General features: G+C 41.8%; 1 protein-coding gene across 1 annotated transcript; it reads right to left on the bottom strand.

The window, feature by feature from the left end:
* Nucleotides 1-6,257: 6,257 nt before the first annotated feature.
* Nucleotides 6,258-9,029, bottom strand: LOC148849212 (GDSL esterase/lipase At2g23540-like). Its single transcript, XM_088952083.1, has 5 exons — nucleotides 8,515-9,029; nucleotides 8,313-8,443; nucleotides 7,928-8,176; nucleotides 7,570-7,825; nucleotides 6,258-6,597 (listed from the first exon to the last, which is right to left on the bottom strand). The coding sequence occupies exons 1-5, from the start codon at nucleotides 8,771-8,773 to the stop codon at nucleotides 6,377-6,379; spliced, it is 1,116 nt and encodes a 371-aa protein (XP_088808209.1). The 5' UTR covers nucleotides 8,774-9,029; the 3' UTR covers nucleotides 6,258-6,376.
* Nucleotides 9,030-19,364: the final 10,335 nt, after the last annotated feature.

Genomic DNA, 19,364 nt, shown 5'->3' with positions numbered 1-19,364 from the left:
CTTACGAGTCGAGCTCTATTAGGCTCGAGCTCGAGCTCAGTTGAAACCAAGACAAGCCGAGCTCGAGTAGCTCATGAAAAGCTCGACTCGTTGCCACCCCTAGTTACACTAAAACCTTCCCACAAACTGTCCACACTATAGTGTGGATTATATGTGAAAAAGTACTGTGGACGATAAATTGGGGTGTGGCCCATTCCTATCCACATTATTTTGTGGATAGGGACCGTCCACACATAGTAGAACACCATATCTTAATGTGAACGATACCCAAACGGTCTTGTCCACGATATATACACACTACTGAATACCACCTTAATAAATGGAGTGTAGAATTGGCACCCGAGCGACTGTTTTTACCATGTTTTGCACTCTATATATTTTGTATTTGTACTCTTACCAAATGGAGCCTTAGGCTTAATTTGGAAGGAATACAAATACAAATGTGTACTCCACAAATGCATACAAAACAATACAAAATACAGGGTTTTGCACTCTACATATTTGTACTAGCGGGGACCCATGTGATGCACGGTGTTAAGCGAAAGTTAAACAATAAAAAAAACATAGGAGTATATAATTGTTTTATATTTAATTTAACTTTTTAATAACCAATCCAATCAAACTCAAGCCGAGTTGGTCGGTCTTCTAATATTTCCTATCGGCTTTGGTTTAGCAACTTTCCAACCCAACCAAGTCAGGTCAATTTCGATTTGGCCATTTGTAAACCGACCAAAATTGAGCCGACCCGATCATAAATATATATTAATATTTTATATTTTTAATATGGGAAAGGGAGAAATTCTCATATTTCTTAGTCTAAAATATTTTATATCATAAATTTAATTTTTTAATCTATTTTCTTATAATACCACTATAATTTATTAAATTTAAATTTAACTTTTAAGTTTAAAATTTTTGAATAAACAACCAAATTGAAAATAGACTCAAGCTGGTACAACTCAAGTTGGTAGGTTTTCACTAATCCTTGAACAGGATGATTTGGTCAAATTGACCAAATTCAAGTGACAAACTCTTGCCTTGACCAAGTCGATTTGGTTAGTGAAACAACCTACAACTAAGCTGAACCAATCCTCGAACACTCCTAATTTCAACTAAATCAATAGTCTAATCTCTAATAATTATTGAAATTTATACCATGAATACACAATCATTGAAAATAATTTTATAATGAAAATATAATAGATATCTAATAAAAATACAATAAATGCTGAAAATATACTAATAGTTTAATCTCAAATAAATACAATAAATTAGTCAATAAATAGTGTAATCTCAAATAATAGTTTAATCTCTAATAAATATTAATCTATAAATTATAAATATATATATATATATATAAATACTAAAAATAAATTTATTACAAAAATACAATAAATACAATAAATTAAATTTCAAGAGTTAAATAATAGTTATTTGATCTCGAATAATTATTGATAATTTTCTGCTAAATAACAAAACAAAAATATATTTATAATTAATTATTGAAAACATATTTATAAAAAAGACAATAAATAATTAATAAAAAATAAAATAAATATTAATTTTAGTATATACAAATATATAATGAATATACACTATTATTGTAAAATTATTACTAATAAGTATTATTTTTTAAGTTATTTTCTATAATTATTAATTGATATAAGTGAAATTATTAAGTTATTTAAATAATTTTGTTATTTAATTTTTAAAGTAATAATTATTTATAGAACTCAATAATCCATAAAATGATAATTAGTATTATTATTACATAATTTGTTATTAATGCTGTAAAATATTAAATTATTATTAATATGAATATTATGAGATCTATTATAATTATTTTTCTACTTTTAAGAAATTTCTTAAATTTATTAGATAAGTTCGTTATTGTTTAACTATTTAAAATTTAGTCATTTTAAATATTTTGTTATTTAAATATTTAAGTAATATGTAAAATATTTATTTTTTTTATTATTTGAATTTTATTTATTTTAATGTTATTACGTAATATTAATTTTTTATATAATTATTTATCTATTTTTAATGTTTTATTATTTAAGATATTTAGTTATTGAAAATAATGTTTTATTTTTAATGTTAAAATTTTATTATTTATATAACATTTAAATTGAATAATTCATAAAATTATAATTTATATTGTTAGTTTGTTACTACATAATTTCATGATGAATTTTGTAAAAATATAGAATTATCAATAATATGAATATTATTAAATATATTAAAATTAAATTTTGTGTAATTTAGTATATAATTTTGTTATAATATATAAATAATTATGAAAATTTTTAATTGAAAATTTCTTTAGATAAATATAGATAAAAGGTGGGGGAGAGGATAAATTGGAATTAGAGATAGTTTAGGAGAGAATCTCTCTACTAAATTAGAGATAATTTAAGAGATAAATAGGAGTTAGAGATAACTTAGGGGATAAATAGGAATTATAGTCAATTCAGGAGAAAGTAGGGGAAAGTGGTGCCACTTGGCTATACATTAGAAAAACAAATCCCTCTTTCTTTATGGTTAGTGGGCCATATTGGGCTTAGGGTTTCAGGTAAGTGGGCCAGACCGGTATGGCTCGCACTATCATGCCATGCCGCTAGTGGCCCACGGGCTGGCACAGCATGGCCCAACACATTATATATTAATAAAAATTGTTTTTATTAATATATTATAATATATTTACTATATTAATAAAATAAACAATTTTTTTCTATTTTATTATACTATTTTATTTAATTATTGCATATATAAGCAATTGTATATATCAAAATTTATATAAAATTAAAATTCTATTTTTTCAATGTTTTTAAATAAATAACTTTGGCCTGGCCCAAGGCTCGGCCCACAGACCAGCCTTACCTGTGGCTTGACCTAGCTCTACAAGGGCCCGCATGGGCTCCGGCCATGGGTTGTGTCGAGCCGACCTCCCAAAATATCCTAGGGGAGGGAGGCACGGCCCGGGATGGCTCATGGGCCACACGCAAGTTGTACGGTGCTGGCCTCACATGTCATGTTTTATACCTATGTTAAAATATGTATGGTGCAAATAGTGCAAATTGCAAAACCTTGTATTTTGTATTGAAAATCTTGTATTTGCACGGTACAAATTCAAGTAATTTGATGATAAATCTTTCATTTATTCATTTATTGGTTCATTCTCAAAATATCTTGCCCCTACCAATGAGAAAGGTTTAGCCGAATTTGATGGTCCTTCTTTTTATTGTCTATTGTATCAATCATTTTATTCCACACTAGTTAAAGTATATATGGCCCATAATCACTCAATCTCTTACTATTCAACAATTGATTGGTCCTACAGCTAATAAATCAATTATCAAATTCAATTAATCCCCTCTACTTCAAAAATAACAAATTTAAACATCCTATATGAAATTATTATATGTCAATTATAAGAAACATACATGTATTGTGCGTTTCAAATTTTTGCTACATATTCAATCAAAATTTCAGCCGATCACATTATAGGTGTCACGTGATATATTTTCTTTTCATTAGTTCACATTATATGAGATGTGCTTTTACGTTTTTACAAAATGCATTTATCATTAAAGGCTTTAATAACGTAGAAAATATTACTCTGTCATGCCACTTTATCATTATTCTATTCATATTTTAATTATATTATACCAATTTTGTTTATATATATATATATATATATATATATATATATATATATATATATATATATTAGTAAACATGTATGTGCATTTGCACGTGGCAATATCTCTAACACAAAACTATTTTCATGGGCAGTTTCTAAATGGTTATAATTAGGCATTTTATGAAATGAGAGTAAATGACATATATGTCCTCTTTATGACCTTTGTATGCTTGGACAAGGGGGTAAAAAACGTCTAATGAAAATTCTAGAAAAAAGGAGCATTCACTCTTTTATAGGTAGTATAGATATATAATATTTTCTTTCTGTTTTTGTTTTTTTACATAATTGATTCATGTCTTAATTGGGTGAGTAGGTAAGCCCATTCCAGCCCTATCATATCCACATACCAAAACCCTATATAAAAGGGCTAGATCAGTTTGTTTCTTTCCATTAGGTTGACCTTACACCAACCATAGCTTCATTATTGGTGCCATTCTACTTCCTCTAGCAGCAAAGTGACCCTTTGAGACTAGACGTTTCAACCATCCAAGCTATTAATGGGCTAAATATATATTATAAAAAAATATTGTTTTCAACTATGGTGGATTCGTAAATGTTGTGCTCTCACGACTTTAGTGTGATCAAAACTATTTTGATCCTTACTTCTTCAGAGTTTAGAGGATCGTCTCCCACCCTAAGCAACCATTTAGAGAGTCTTGAAATATTCATCTTCATGGAAAAAGATGATATTTAAGGCACTTATTTGATATAAATCAGTGTGATAAGTAATAGTTGTTTTTATTGGTGTTGGTTATAAAATATAAAACTTAAATCTGACTCAAAAATGAAATTGTTTTCCTAGTGGCAGATCAACACTTTAGCCTTTCAAGTCATATGTGTCAATAGTGTTTTAAGATTTTGACCAAAGTAAAAACCGAAATGCTTTCCGAGTCTTAGTTTTAATAGTAACCGGGTAGTTTTCCCATCCAACCCACCAAACCTATCATTTAATCGGGACCTAAAAAGGCCAGAGGGTCCCAGTTTTCACATTATGATCGTTTGGTTTCTATATTTTTCATAAAAAGACAAAAATTATATAAAAATATAAAAACTTTATAGAAAACATTTGGGCAAATATTTAATATTATATATTAATCATATTAAAAATTAAACACAATAAACAAAAATTGTTTTAACTTTGTATTGATGGTGGAAATAAAATACAAAATTTAAAATTAATCCAAGAGTGAAATTGTTTTCCTGTACATGGTAGATCAATAAATCAATCTTTCAAGTTAAGTGTGTTAATCCATGATGTCATAATTAAATAATAAAAATTAGAAAAAGATAAAAACACAAAAGATATATAAACTATGTAGAAAAACATTTGGCTATATCTCTAATATTTTATATTAATTAACCATATTAAAAAAAGATAAGTGTGACAAAGAATAATTGAGTTTATTGATGATGGAAACATTTTCTTGGAAGAAATTGATGATGAAAATGAAATACAAATATAAAACCAACCCAAAAATGGAGTTTTTACCTGTTTGGTGGTGAGTCAATAATTTAACTTTTTCGAGTTAAATGTGTCTCTTGATGTCATGATTAAATAATAAAAATTAAAAAGATGAAAATACACAGAATTATAACAATACAAAAAATGTAAAAAACATTTAGACATATCTAATATTGTATATTCAGCATATTAAACAAAAATAAATGTGACGAAATAAGAAGTAATTTTTATAAACATAAAACTAAAAAATATAGGAAATTATGGAAATATATTATTTACTTTCATCATCGTCATAAAAGATTGTCACATACAAGTATGTACACACTTACTAGTATAAAGAGGGAAGATCAAGACATATATCACTTTTGATACCAAGGGTATCTCTATTGTAAAAAGACAAAAGACTATTCTATCAAGACACAGGTGCATTGCATAATGTACCCTCTTTATCAAAGGTTGTTTCTTTAGTCACAACTCTTGCACGAGACTAAAGTGATTGGATTATATCCCTAACCATTCAGCCTGGGAACTGTTTAGGCAACTGGTTCCGTTTACCTCAAACCCGGTCTCTGGACAAAAATAATTGAACCAGTCAATGACCTGTTGACCCGGGCGATCGAATCGTCAATACGTTGACCTTCTCAATGGTTTTTGGCCATTTTTATTTTTATTTTTTTTGGTCAGAATGGGCCATTCATTGAAACTGAAAGGTCAAACCATCAACCTAGAAACCGGTGGTTAAAACGGTTCCATTTCCGGGTCATTTTTTAAAACCATGTCCCTAACTGTTAGTCAGCAACTACATATTAGGGGCTGTTTGATTGCAGCTGAATAACTATTGCTTTGTTTATTTAATAAGTTATTAAGTAGATTGTAATCTACTTAAAATGTTGTTATTTGCTAATGTTTTATTTTGTTCTCTGCAAAATTTTTTATTGTTATGTCACTGCATATTTTATCAGATGATTCATATCACACTATTTATAAACAATTTGAGAAATAAACCGCAAGCAAACTAGCACCAGTGATTTTCAAGTTGTTGAAGGTTCATCATAGTTGTGTATTTGATTTTATCGATCGACTGGTTGCTTTTGCGATCGCAAGGCTGATCCTCCACTTGGATGGTACAAGAAAATATTACAAGTCCGGAGAAGGCAAACAGAGAGAGGGACAGATATGTGAAATAAAGAGAAATCAAAGTTGAATAATCAGAGACTTTTAAGTTGTCGAAGATTCATAGGAGTCGTGTATTTGTCTCCATCAACTAGTTGCTTTGCGATTATAAGGTTGGCAGCCTCACTTGGATGGTATGGATCCCAAAACACATACTTGGATCGGTCTTCGCACATGGTAGACGTTAGCCCACATGGAATGATCCCTGCAAACTGACCTCCATTGCCGCAACATGCCCTGCTAGTCGTTTTAAACCCTGCATATTTGTTTTCCTATAAAGAGGTAGGTAAGTTGATCGATCTCATAAAAACAAAAGAAATTCACACTCTTGTTTTGGTATTAGCAGGGGGCCGATAAGTTGGTGGGAAAGAAATTCACATAGCAGGTTTCACCAAAAATGATTCTTAATTGATTGATTCCTGGGTAAATAATGCCCTTTTGAGACTTGGGTAAATCACTTTTTCATTTAGACCCAATTCGCTTGTAATACTGTAGCTTACCTAGGTAAGCGAATGTTACCTAAGAAACATTTAACTGGATAAGTGCATTTCTTTTGATTTTTAAGACTGTCAAGTAAATAATAAAATGATATTTCTACTCACAAAAAGTAACTATTAAAATATTACTTATCCACTTAGGAGATAAGGTAAGTTTTACCCAACAAATTAAGAGTAACTTTATTGTGGGGTTCATTGCTATATGCAAAAAGAACATATAAAAGTTGGTCAATTGGTCAATGGAAAACGAACTTCCCATTGACCAACTTTCCCATGCATATTTAGCTGCAAATGAATTGGATTTAGAGGGAAATTTGCTAACACATGATGGACAATAATGACACTTATATATAAAATGGTTGTTGTATGATTTTACTTGGGAAATAAAGGGTTGGACTATGATACTAAAAACTAATAAATTTTTGACCAATCGACTAGTATCATAAAAGTGATAGCCAATCAGTTGTTATTTATCAAAATTCATGGGTGGTGGATTTTGATTGGTCAAAACTCTTCCCATACTATGTCCTTTCCCTGCATCATAGAATTTCCCTGATATAAAAAACATTGATAAAGTTGCCGTGTAAACGCGTTTACCCTGGTAAATGGCTTACCATTTAACAAATAATTGAGGCCTAAGTCTGTCTCAACACATTCAAGCTCAAGTGTTTGAATATTGCTCAAACTGTAACTTAAACATTTGAGGATTGCAATGGAGTTTGGCTAATTACCATATTTCTCATAGTTTGTTATCAGTTCCATCACTAAATCATACACATCGGCGTGGACAAATGTAGCTCCAGGGAGATTCTCATTTAGTTCTGTCAGAAGATCCTTCAATCGCTTATCGTATTGAAGTGCCAATTGATTCGGCAATTCAACGTATTGATCTTGGTTAATCTGGTTTATCGTCTTTTGATAGGGGATGCAGCCGATTGGCCCTACATTGCCTACGACGAACTTTCGAGCATCCAAGTTGTAAAGTCTCTGCAAACACGTATACACCATACCGATATACCATCCTCACTTGACAAATCAGAGAAAAACTGAAGAATGGTAGCTAAACTTGTAGGGATTAAGTCTACTTACAGTAAGTTGACCCCTGAGATTGGTAATGAGGTGATCAATAAAAGCATCTGGGCTCTCTGATATCCTTTCTCCAATTGACAGGACAGGGAGAAGATAGTTATTGAGGAAATCATTCGACCCAATGGTGATGGAGAAGATGGACTTCTTCATTAAATCTTCTCTGGCTTTTGATGGACCCAACAGTTTGTCCAACTTCTTCCTAGTAATGTTGAAAAAATCAACCTGGATATCCATTGAGAGCCTGTTAACCTGCAAAGCTGTTCATCTTTTTTTTCTTCGCTGAGTTTTCCCAAAGAAAAAAGCAGTTCCCAGAAGGTAAGTAATTAAGTACTTAGATTAAAATCGAATAGCAAAATGTCCAACAATAGGGATAAGAAAGGCTTACAAATATTCTCCCGGTTGCCTTCATTATTCCCCCTCCTCCAGAAGCATAATTGACTCCATATAACAGAGTTTTCCCAGTGGTATTTGGGGCCAAAAATGGGGCGGCATAGTTGGGTTGTCCCAATTCCTCCCCTGCAAGTGATTAAGGAAAAGTGTGAAAGCTTTTCTTTCTTTATACAGAGAGAGAGAGAGAGAGAGATTACCAACAATGTCTCCAATGGTCCTTCCATTGGTATACCGGCCGGTGGGACTCCCTCCAGAAGCTTTAAAATCAATTCCATTTGGTGGGATGTCGGCTTTAGACAATGTGTTGAGGTAGTTGTTATTTCCGGCATCCACTAGAGAATCTCCAAAGATGTAAGAGGCTCCCAAATCGTCATCTTGACCTCTGACGGTAGACGGAGAGATACTGATGAACAGGAAGATAAGAACCAGCTGGCTGAGAGACTTCAAAGAGTTCATCGCCGTGGTTTGTAACTTTCAGAGGTGGAGGACAGTGGTTACAGAACCATGGGTATGCGTAGAATCTTCCCCTACTAATGAAGTTTATAGCCAACTTTTTCTTTAACAGGCAAATATAAAAACCATGGAGGAAACTTGTAAGATTCTCTTAACGGATTCTGCAAATTTGCATTTGGTTTGGCATATTTAGGGTAGGAGGAGAAATTTATGGAGGATTTCGGAAGGGTAGTTCATCAGCACCAGTACACTTGTCGAACGTTTTGGTGGAGTTGGGATATTACTTTTACAATAAGGCAGTCCAATGCGGAGGATTTTCTATCCATTGTTGAGGCCTCTTTTGGTTCAAAGGAATAGGAATAGTGCTCTATAATCGGAATCCGAATGGGCTATTCTATTCCCATTATTGCTGGAACGGCATTCCTCCATTTGGGAGATTGGTTATTCCCTACTCTTTTTTTAAGAAATGAAATCCCATTTCTGCTGATTCCAATTCTCATTCTCATTCCTGTTGGAATTAAACAGACTATGGGAATAGGCCATTCCTATTTCGATTCCGATTCTAATTCAAACTGTTGTACCCAGTTGATGGCGCGCAATCCGGCCAGTCCTAACTGTCAAGGATCTTGCCTTTGGTTGGAGCAGAAGGTTCCTGAAACGGGGAAGAAAGCGAGTATCTCCGGGGAGGGACCCGGTGAGAATGCTCTGAAGCTCAAGTTAGTATCCTCAAAGGCAAGATAATAAACTAGATGGCGCAAAGTTCACATACCTTGTTCTTGGGGGGTAGAGCCTTTTATAACCACTTCACACACTCACTCCTAAGCTTCTGTCAGGTCAGGTATGATTTCCTCTACGCTTCTGCCAGTTCGGGTGTCATCACCTCTGCTGGGGAAGAACTGCCACTGCTCTTTTTGTTGGAACCGTCTCTGTAACTGGAGATGGCGGTGGCAGGTGGCCGTTGAAGTGTGGCTGTCAAGCGTCAGATCCCAAGTCAGTCAGGTGCGCCGCCCTTGGGTACGGACTCCTTCGGTGTCAGGTACGGTTGTTCAATTCGGCGTCTTGGGGCGAAGTGCTGGAGTGATGTGCGAGGTGAAGTCTTGAGTTCGGATAGAAGTGTGGCCCAAACTGCCATGGGGCAGGCCAGTTTGGGTGGTTGCCCCTTGTGTTCGTAAGGCTTGGGGTCTAAGGGAGAGTTCGGGCTCCTTACGGGGAGTTCGGGCTCTTTGTAGGGAGTTCGGACCGTTGGCTCCTCCTTTCAAAGCTCGCGCCTTGGGTGTGCCGTTGTGCCGAGCTGTTGCCTTTGCCACGTTGAGTGGTTACGAGGTCAGGCCAAATCTTCCTTCATCAATTGCCCCCCACTCCTTGCGCTAAGGGACTTGCCCTGGCGCGGGGAGTTCGCGAGGTGGTGAGTGGATTTGTCCCGTACTTCGAACTAGTTGACTGCTAACGCGAAGTGCGCGTTCGTCAGGATTTTTCCAGGTTTCTCGAGCACCAAAAAGATGGGAAACGTGCCAATCTGTCTATAAATGCTGACAGACGTGACAACGCACGCTTATTTCAAAAATTCAAAAAGCGTGCCACTGGGAGATGTGACAGCGGGCGTCTTTTCAAATTTGAAAAAACGCGCCGCTGCTGCCTTTAATGCGAGGAGACGTGCGCTGGCGCCCTTTTCAGTTTTAAGAGACATGCGGCCAGTCACGTCTTGGTCTCAGGAGACGTGCGGTCAGCGCGACTGCGGGTCGTTGGATTTGCTTTGATCAGAACCATTGATTCTCGGTTACTATGGGTATAAATAGTGGGGGACCCCAGTCACTGTCATTATCCCACGTTTTGCTTCTTGAGTTCACGTCCAAGTTTCAGCTCGCGTTCAAGCCTTTAGCTCGCGTTCACGTTCCCGTAGTTCGTTTGTTTTTTTCCGGGTGAGTAATTTCTTGGGATCCTTCTTCTCCTTCCGATGTATAGCTCGGATAGCTCAGACAGTTCTTCAAGGGGGTCAGATGCAGGTTCTACGAACCGAGTTGCATCCCCCAATAGTCCTAGTGAACCAGAGGTAGAACTCGAGGAAGAGTTCGAACCCATAGGCCGAGTCGCCTCGGGTGGTTTGGCGTCCTCCTCCCGTCGAGGTCGAATGTTGGACAAGTTTGGGCCCTCGACCATGACGCCTGAGGGGCTTCACTCCCGTATTACCCAGTTTAACTTGCCTAGGGAGTATACCTATTTTATAATTTTGGGCAGTTTCCCTTGGGAACACAGTCTTGATGAGATCGTGATATTCCAGGAGCAACTCACAGCTGGTTTGCGCCTGCCTTTCCACCCTCTTATAGTCGAGGTCATGAACCACTTCGGCGTTATTGTCGGCCAGCTTCACCCGAATTCTATTCGTAACTTGGTGGGGACAATCTCCCTATTTTGCGAACAGATCTTGCCCTTAGACTTGGAGATTTTTTCTTCCATTCTAATGCTTAAGAAGCAAGTGGGTCCCCTTCCAGGGCGTAGGCGGGCGTATTACTTGTCTCCTCGCCCGAGTTTTAAGCTTTTACACGATCTTCCCAACAAGGTCCCGGCGTGGAAACGGGACTACTTCGGGGTGCGAAGTGCATTGGGGTGGCCGTTCCAAACCGGGTGGGGGATGGCTGCCCCTGATGCCGGTGTTACGCTTGATAAGGAGACGGAGAAGGGCCTTCGGCAATGGGCATGGCTTGGGCTAAAATGCCATCAGTATTTGACGGAGGCCAAGCTCATCGTGGCTGGTCTAAGTTCGGGTAGGTTCCTTACTCAGAGGATGTCTTTTGTTTTGCTCTGTTCTTTCCTTTTCCCTTATGCCAAGCTCTTTTGTAGGTGTGATGGACTCAAAGAAGACTCGTGGTGGGAACCTGTTTCACGCCATGAAGAGGAGGAAGTGAGTCGCCAAACGGACTCGTGCCGAGCTGCCCCGAGATGCGGAGCTCGAGGTACCAGACTACCCATCAGTGGATCCGCCCATGGAGCTCGAGATGGCCCCTCCAATGCAAGAAGCGGCAGGGGCCCCTTATGTTGGGTTTGCTTATACGCGAGTTGGGCCCTCAGGCTCGGGAGCCCAAGGCGAGTTCAGGAGCGTGTTGTCGCCGAACCATGCTCTTCAGAAGAGTAGGGAGGCCATTTACCCTAAGGAGGTCGCGACATGGACTGATCTTCCTTTGAACCAGGTGGCTTGTCGTGCTGCCACTCATGCCATGGTGGTAAGTCAGCAACTTCTTTGTCAAGCTCTTTGCTTTCATCTTTCTTGCTATCGTTCTTTTGATCATTTGTTATTTTTCCTTTTGGTAGGTGAATTCTTCTATCCATGCCTTGGCAGCCCAAGTGGAAAGGAGCTCGAGGCAGGCGTGAGCTGCTGAAGAGGCTTCTCGTGCTACCGAGGCAGCTTTCCGAGCTGCTGAGGCGGCTTCTCGCGCTGCACAGGACAGGCAGGCGAGGTCTCAGAGAAATGCCGAGGCCATGGGGGTTGTGGTGAAACACATGGCGGACCTAAGACTGGATTTGCAGCATCGGGTTGAATACCTTGAAGAGGATATTAGGGAGAGGACACTGATCTTTTCCCAAGGCATCGAGGATGTCAAGAAGAAGGTCGTCGATGAATACATCACCTCATCGTGCTTTAATGACCTGATGGTGGGCTCGTACAGAAGGGGCTTTAAACTAAGCCGGTGGATGATCCGGAATACGTACCCCGAGCTCGATATTAGCACTATAACCACTTCGTGCATTACTCAAGAGATGGCCGATGCTGCAGACGGTGAACCGGACTCTAAGGATGAGGTAGGACCTTCGGGTATCGTCGAAGTGCCTTCTGATGGTGAAGTACCTCCGGGCCTGTGAGCTCGATATTGCATATGTATCTCTTTTTTTTTTTTTGGAAATGTACACTCCCTTATTTTGCAATGGAACGACTCTTCTGGTTAAGTGTTGGTCGCTCTCTCTCCCGAACTGACCGTATTTGTCGAACTGACCATATGCCCGATCTGTTTTGTCCGGGTTACTGCACTCGTGCGGCCTGTTTTGCCTTTGCTTGCCTATGCCGAGGTCCTTGTTAACTCGGCATTCTAGCCTTGAGGCTCTGGTAGCGACTTAGTCCACTTTGCTTAGTGATCTATAGATAGTATCGTCTCAAGTTAACGACGTTCCACACTCGGGGTACTTGTTTGCCCTCTAAAGTTTCGAGCTCGTATGCCCCCCGAGTGCTCTCTTTACTTGCTAGAGCCCTTCCCAATTTGGTCCAAGTTTGCCAACGCCGGGCTCGGGTGCCATGATCTTACGGAGAACCAGGTCACTGATGCGGAAGTTCCGCTTCTTTACTCTGGCATTGTAGTACCGAGCTACACTTTGCTGGTAGGCTGCGGTCCGGATGTGCAGAGGTCTCTTACCTCGTTCAGTAGGTCGAGGTTGGTACGTAACTCGACTTCGTTTGTCTAATTGTCATATGCTTCAATTCGTAGTGTAGGTATTGTGATCTTCGCTGGGATTACCGCTTTAGTGCCATAGGTGAGGTTAAAGGGGGTTTCTTCTGGTTTTTTTCGTGGTTCGGTGAGCCCATAGAACACTTGGTAGCTCGTTCGCCCACAACCCTTTAGTTCGATCTAGTCGCACTTTCAGTCCGCGGAGGATAGCTCTGTTCATTACTTCTGTCTGACCATTTGCCGGTGGGTGTGCGACCGGTGTGAAGTTTTGCCGAATTCCCATATCTTGGCACCATTCCTGAAACTTGATATTTTCGAACTACTTGCCATTGTCGGAGATCAGTACCTGAGGTAACCCGAAGCGACATACTATGTTCTTCCAAAAGAAGTTCTGTACATTTCGGGCTATAACTATTGCTAGATGTTCGACTTCTATCCACTTTGTGAAGTAACCTACCGCCACCACTAGGAACTTCCTCCCACCTGTTGCTGGCGGGAATGGCCCCAGGAGGTCGATGCCCCATTGCGCAAAGGGCCATGGACTAGTGAGGTACTTGAGGTCGGCGGTAGGCTGATGGTGGATATTGGCATGCTTCTGACACTTGTCGCATTTTCTGACGAGCTTGACGGCCTCTACCTTCATCGTTGGCCAGTAGTACCCTTGTCGAAGTGCCTTTTGGGCGAGGGCCCTACCTCCGAAGTGTCCGTGCCTCTACCTTCATCGTCGGCTTCGGCAGGTCGCAAGCAACGCAGGTAGGGGAGCGTGTAGGACTATCGGTACAGTCATTCGTCTATTATGACGTATTTGGCTGCCTGGCGCTGCACCCTCTTGGTTGCATTGCGGTTCGCGGGTGGGTTCCATCTAGCAAGAATCTCGCGAGTGGGTCGATCCAGCTCGGCTCTGCTTCAAGGATAGGAGCGACCTCCTCTGCCCCACTGAGAATGATAGGCCGAGGTAAGTCCTCTATGTACACGGTTCTCATGGTGTTGTGACTCGTACTGGCTAACCGGGATAGGGCTTCGGCCTCAGTGTTCTCTGACCTCAGGATTTGCCTGATGAAGTATGACTGGAAGTTGAGCCGAGCCTCTTTTACTTTTGCCAAGTAGGCGATCATAGTCAGCTCGCATGCTTCGTATTTGCCTATGACCTGATTGACCACAAGCTGGGAATCGCTACAGATAACTATGTGTTTTGCTCTTACCTTTTGCGCTAGGTTCAGCCCGGCTATCAATGCCTCATACTCCGCCTCATTGTTGGATGCCGTGAACTCAAAGCGTAGTGCGTATTCCAATTTCGTACCGCCCGGTCCGTGCAACACTATTCCAGCCCCACTGCCCTGTTGGTTCGAGGAGCCATCTACATGAAGGATCCAGGGCTCCTCATCCCAGTTCGCGTTTGGCCTAACCAGGAGAGATGCCACACTAGATGCTACTTCATGGAGTTCAGACTCTATTGGCTTGGGAGCTCCGGGCTCACCCGAACTGGGGATCTCAGGCTCAACCGGCCTAGGGACTTCCAGGCTGAACGTGCACTCGGCGATAAAATCTGCTAAGGCTTAGGCCTTAATAGTAGTTCGTGGCTTATACTGGAATTCGTACTCGCTGAGCTCGATGGCCCACTTCGTCAGCCGATCGGAAACCTTGGGCTTGAGTAAAACTTGACTCAGAGGTTTGTTAGTCAAGACGATGACAGGGTAAGCTTGGAAATATGGGCAAAGTTTCCAAGTTGCGATTACCAGTGCGTACGCTAGCTTTTCTATCTGCGGGTATCTCATCTTTACTCTCTGCAGAATTTTACTAACATAATAGATGGGCCGCTGGACCCAATCTACTTCTTTTATTAGACCAAACTGATCTCCTTGTCGCTTACCGAGAGGTACAGTTCTAAGACCTCGCCCTACTCGGGCTTGGCTAAGATCGGCACACTAGCGAGGTAGCTTTTTAGCTCGTCGAACGCGAGCTGGCAGTCTCGGGTCCATTCGAACCCTTTGCCTTTGATTGCCTTAAAGAAAGACAGACATCGGTTTGCCGATTTGGACATGAAGCGGCTATGCAGTCGTTTAGCCTCAGAACCTCTTTTACTTTTCGGGGTGGTCTCATATCTATGATGGCTTTTATCTTGTCCAGGTTGGCCTCAATACCGCCCGGTTGACAATGTACCCTAGGAACTTACCCAAGGTGACACCGAATTTGGGTTCAGTTTCATGCTAAATCGACGCAGAATTTGGAAGACAGAATCTAAGTCTTGTATTAATTCCTATGAAAACTACATCTTGACGACCATGTTGTCTACATAACATTCTAATTTCATGCCAATTAAGGGCCGAAACAGCTTATTCACGTCTTTGGAAGGTTGCCCCATCATTCTTCAGTCCGAAGGGCATGACCTTGTAGCAGTACAGGCTGAACTCGGTTATGAAGCTAGTTTTTTTCTCATCGGATTGGTCCATCCTGATTTGGTTGTAGCCTGAGTAGGCGTCCAAGAAGCTTAGCAACTCATGTCTCGAGGTCGCATCCACTAGGCTGTCAATTATGGGGAGGGAGAAGCAATCTTTCGGGCAGGCTTGGTTCAGGTCGGTGTAGTCGACGCACATGCGCCACTTGCTGTTTTCCTTTTTCACCAGCACTAGGTTGGCTACCCAGCTTAGGTAATGAACTTCCCTTATGAAGTCCAGTGCAAGGAGCTTTTCGACCTCCTTGTCGACCGCCCTCCAACGCTCCGGGGCTAAGTTGCGTTTCTTCTGTCTAATGGGTCTGATTATAGGGTCAATATTAAATTTGTGAATTATAAGGCTAGGGTCAATACCGGGCATATCAACCGCGGACCATGCAAAAATGTCTAAATTTTGAAGTAAGAAACTCACCAGCTCGGTTCGTAGAGGCTCCTTGACGGAAGCACCGATCTGTAGAGTTCGAGCCAGGTCCGTAGCCGAAGTTGGGATTGTGACCGTTTCCTCTGTGGGCGAAGCTCGTTCCTCGCCCTGCTCCGTAGGCTGCTCCAGTTTGAGGTTGTCAGCCGCCTTGATTTTCTCCTTCAGGGCGGCAACATAACACTTGCAGGACTCAAGCTGTTCACCCCGCGCTACCCCCACACCGAAGTCTGTAGGGAACTTCATTGCCAAATAGTAGGTGGAGAGCACTGCCCGTAGGACATGCGTAATTGGCCGCCCTATTATGGCATTGTATGGGGAGGGGGCCGCGACCACCAGGAAATCGTGGTTGAGTCTGACCGCACAAGGCCATGTGCCAACTTCCACAGGTACTGTTATTTTCCCAAGGGGACTGACTTCCTCTCCGCCGAAGCCCACCAAAGGAGTGTTCACGGGCTTCAACTCACTTCTCTGCAATTGAAGCTGGTCAAATGCCGACTTGAAGAGGATATCTGTCGAGCTACCTGAATCCACAAGTACGCGCCTGACTTCGAAGCCGCTGATCCTTAGTTTTATGACAAGCGCGTCATCGTGGGGGTAGTGGACACCTCGCACATCGTCTTTTGTGAAGAAGATCAGTTCTTCCGCCTTCGGCCTCTTTGGAGGGTTCTGTTCTTCTTGGGCTGCTTCGCGAACTGACGTTCGGGCCACTACCGAAGTGCAACCTGCTACCATTGAACCTCCCACTATTATGTGGATGGTTCCTCGAACTAGCCTCTCTTCCAGAGGCTGTCTTTGCGATGGTTCGGCTGGCCTGCTACTGGATTCGGGGGCATCTCTTCCGTGCTCCCCTTGCCGACCTGTCTTATTATTATTATTATTATTATTATTATTATTATTATTATTATTATTATTATTATTATTATTGTTATTATTATGCTATACAAAATTTATCAAGTACCCACGACGGATGAGTCCCTTTGTCTCGTCCCGGAGATTATTACACTATTCGGTACTACGACCGTGATCTCTATGGAAACTATAGTACAGATTTTGATTTCTCTCGTTTGGGTTCTCTTTTAGGTGAGGTGGCCATTTTACGTATGGGGCATCTTTGATCATCATCAAGATCTCAGTCCGCCTCGTGTTTAAGGGTGTGTAGTCCGTCCGAGCTGCTAAGGGAGCTCGGGACGGCTGGCTTGGCTTTGCCTCCCGGGCCGGGTTTTTTCTTCTGTCATCTGGGTTGGAGGGCTCACCTTCTCTTTTCCTTTTCTCGACCCTGCCTTCGGTCCTTTGGTTGATCTCTTCCTTTGTTCTCATGAACTTATCCGCGAGCTTGAGGAACTCGGCCATGGTCGCGGGTTGGCTGGCTACCATGTGCCATTTGAACTCCTTGTGTGTTACTCCTCTCTTGGCTGCTGCGAGCTGTACCACGGGGTCCATTCATGGTATCTATAAGCACGTGTCATTGAACCGCTTGATGTAGCCTCAGATGGACTCTCCTTCCCTCTGGAGTACTCCGAAGATGCTTTCCTTGGTTTTGGGGCACCGCTTGCTAGTAACGAAGTGTGCGGTGAAGACCTGCACGGACTGGGTCCAACTTCTTATTGACTCGGGGGCCAGGTTCCTGTACCAAGTGCGGGCCACCCCCTTGAAGGTGGTGGTGAAGGCCACAGACATGCACGACTCACTGGCCCTTGCTAGGTGCATTTGGGATTGGAAGGCATCGACGTGGTCGTTGGGGTCGAAAGACCCATCATACTTGTCTAAAAGGGGGAGTTTGAAGTCTCTGGGCATGAGGACTACAAGGAATTCTGATGAGAGGGGGGAAGGAACTGAGAGAATAGGGGCAACTTTTACCTCGTCCAAGCTTGTCTCTTCTTTACCTCTGAGCTCGGGGCAGGACACGAGTAGTAGTTCGACGACTTTGCTAGCGCCTTCGTTGCTGAGTGGGCCTAGTACTGGGGCTGCTGGCCTCTGTGTTGCCGAGCTCGATGGGCCCGGAATGTTGGTAGTCCGCTGCTAGGATGCTGAATCAGTTCTCTGTGAGCAGGAGCTCAGGCTTGGAGCGCCGAGGTGCTGACTTTGCGGGTGAGGTTCCCGACCTGCCTGCGAGCTGCGAGGCGGGGGTGATTTTTCTTTCCCTTTGGCCCGGAGATGAGGCCTGGCTGTTAGGGGTGTTCTGAAGTTGGGAGGCTTCTCCTCGGTGATGGCGTCCACCCTGAGGGGAAGACTTAACCGGCTTTGGAGCAAGGTGCCAGGGTGGAAGCTGCGGTTGGTTCATAGGCAGTTGGGGGAACTGCTGCTGATAGCGATATTGAGAGAGGTGGTGCAATACTTGGTGCTGCTGGAGCTGATGTTATTGGAACTGTTGCATTTGGGCTTGCATTGCCCGCATGCACTGCATCAGGTTGTCAAACTGGCTCTGGCTAGTCGCCAGGGGGACAACAATTGGTTTAATAAAGGTTGTCTCGACAGGGAGAGGAAGGGGGACGCTTACGACGGGAAGGCTTATGGGCGCCATCGTTCGTGGCGCGCTCAGGCTGGGGATCCCATCCACCAAAAGGGGGGCGATGAACTATCCGATGCACACCACGGGGACTTGAAGTTGTTCCCCGATGGTGTTCATCTCTGTGCCACATCCGACATTGTTGGAAGAAGCCATGAGTGTTGGGGTTTTTTGGAAAAAAAGAGGTTATGAGAGTTTTAGAGGGAGGCTTTTAGAAGCGTTCCCACAGACGACGCCAATTGATGGTGCGCAATCCGGCTGGTCCTAGCTGTCAAGGATCTTTCCTTTGGTTGGAGCAGAAGGTGCCTGAAACGGGGAAGAAAGCGAGTATCTTCGGGGAGGGACCCGATGAGAGTGCTCCGAAGCTCAAGTTAGTATCATCAAAGGCAAGATAATAAACCAGATGGTGCAAATTTCACATACCTTGTTCTTGGGGGTAGAGCCTTTTATAACCACTTCGCGCACTCACTCCTAAGCTTCTGTCAGGTCGGGTATGATTGCCTCAGCGTTTCTGCCAGTTCGGGTGTCATCACCTCTGGTAGGGAAGAACCGCCATTGCTCTTTTTGTCGGAGCTGTCTCTGTAACTGGAGATGGCGGTGGCAGGTGGCCGTTGAAGTGCGACTGTCAAGCGTTAGATCCCAAGTCAGTCAGGTGCACCGCCCCTGGGTACGAACTCCTTCGGTGTTAGGTACGGTTGTTCAGTTCGGCATCCTGGGGGCGAAGTGCTAGAGTGGTGTGTGAGGTGAAGTCTTGAGTTCGGATAGAGGTGTGGCCCGAACTG

This window comes from Nelumbo lutea, chromosome 6, assembly GCF_056320005.1.
Source record: "Nelumbo lutea isolate HS-2025 chromosome 6, American lotus-T2T, whole genome shotgun sequence".
Classification (NCBI taxonomy): Eukaryota; Viridiplantae; Streptophyta; class Magnoliopsida; order Proteales; family Nelumbonaceae; genus Nelumbo; species Nelumbo lutea.
Note: the sequence above shows the minus strand (reverse complement) of the source record. Positions and strands in the feature narration are given on the sequence as shown.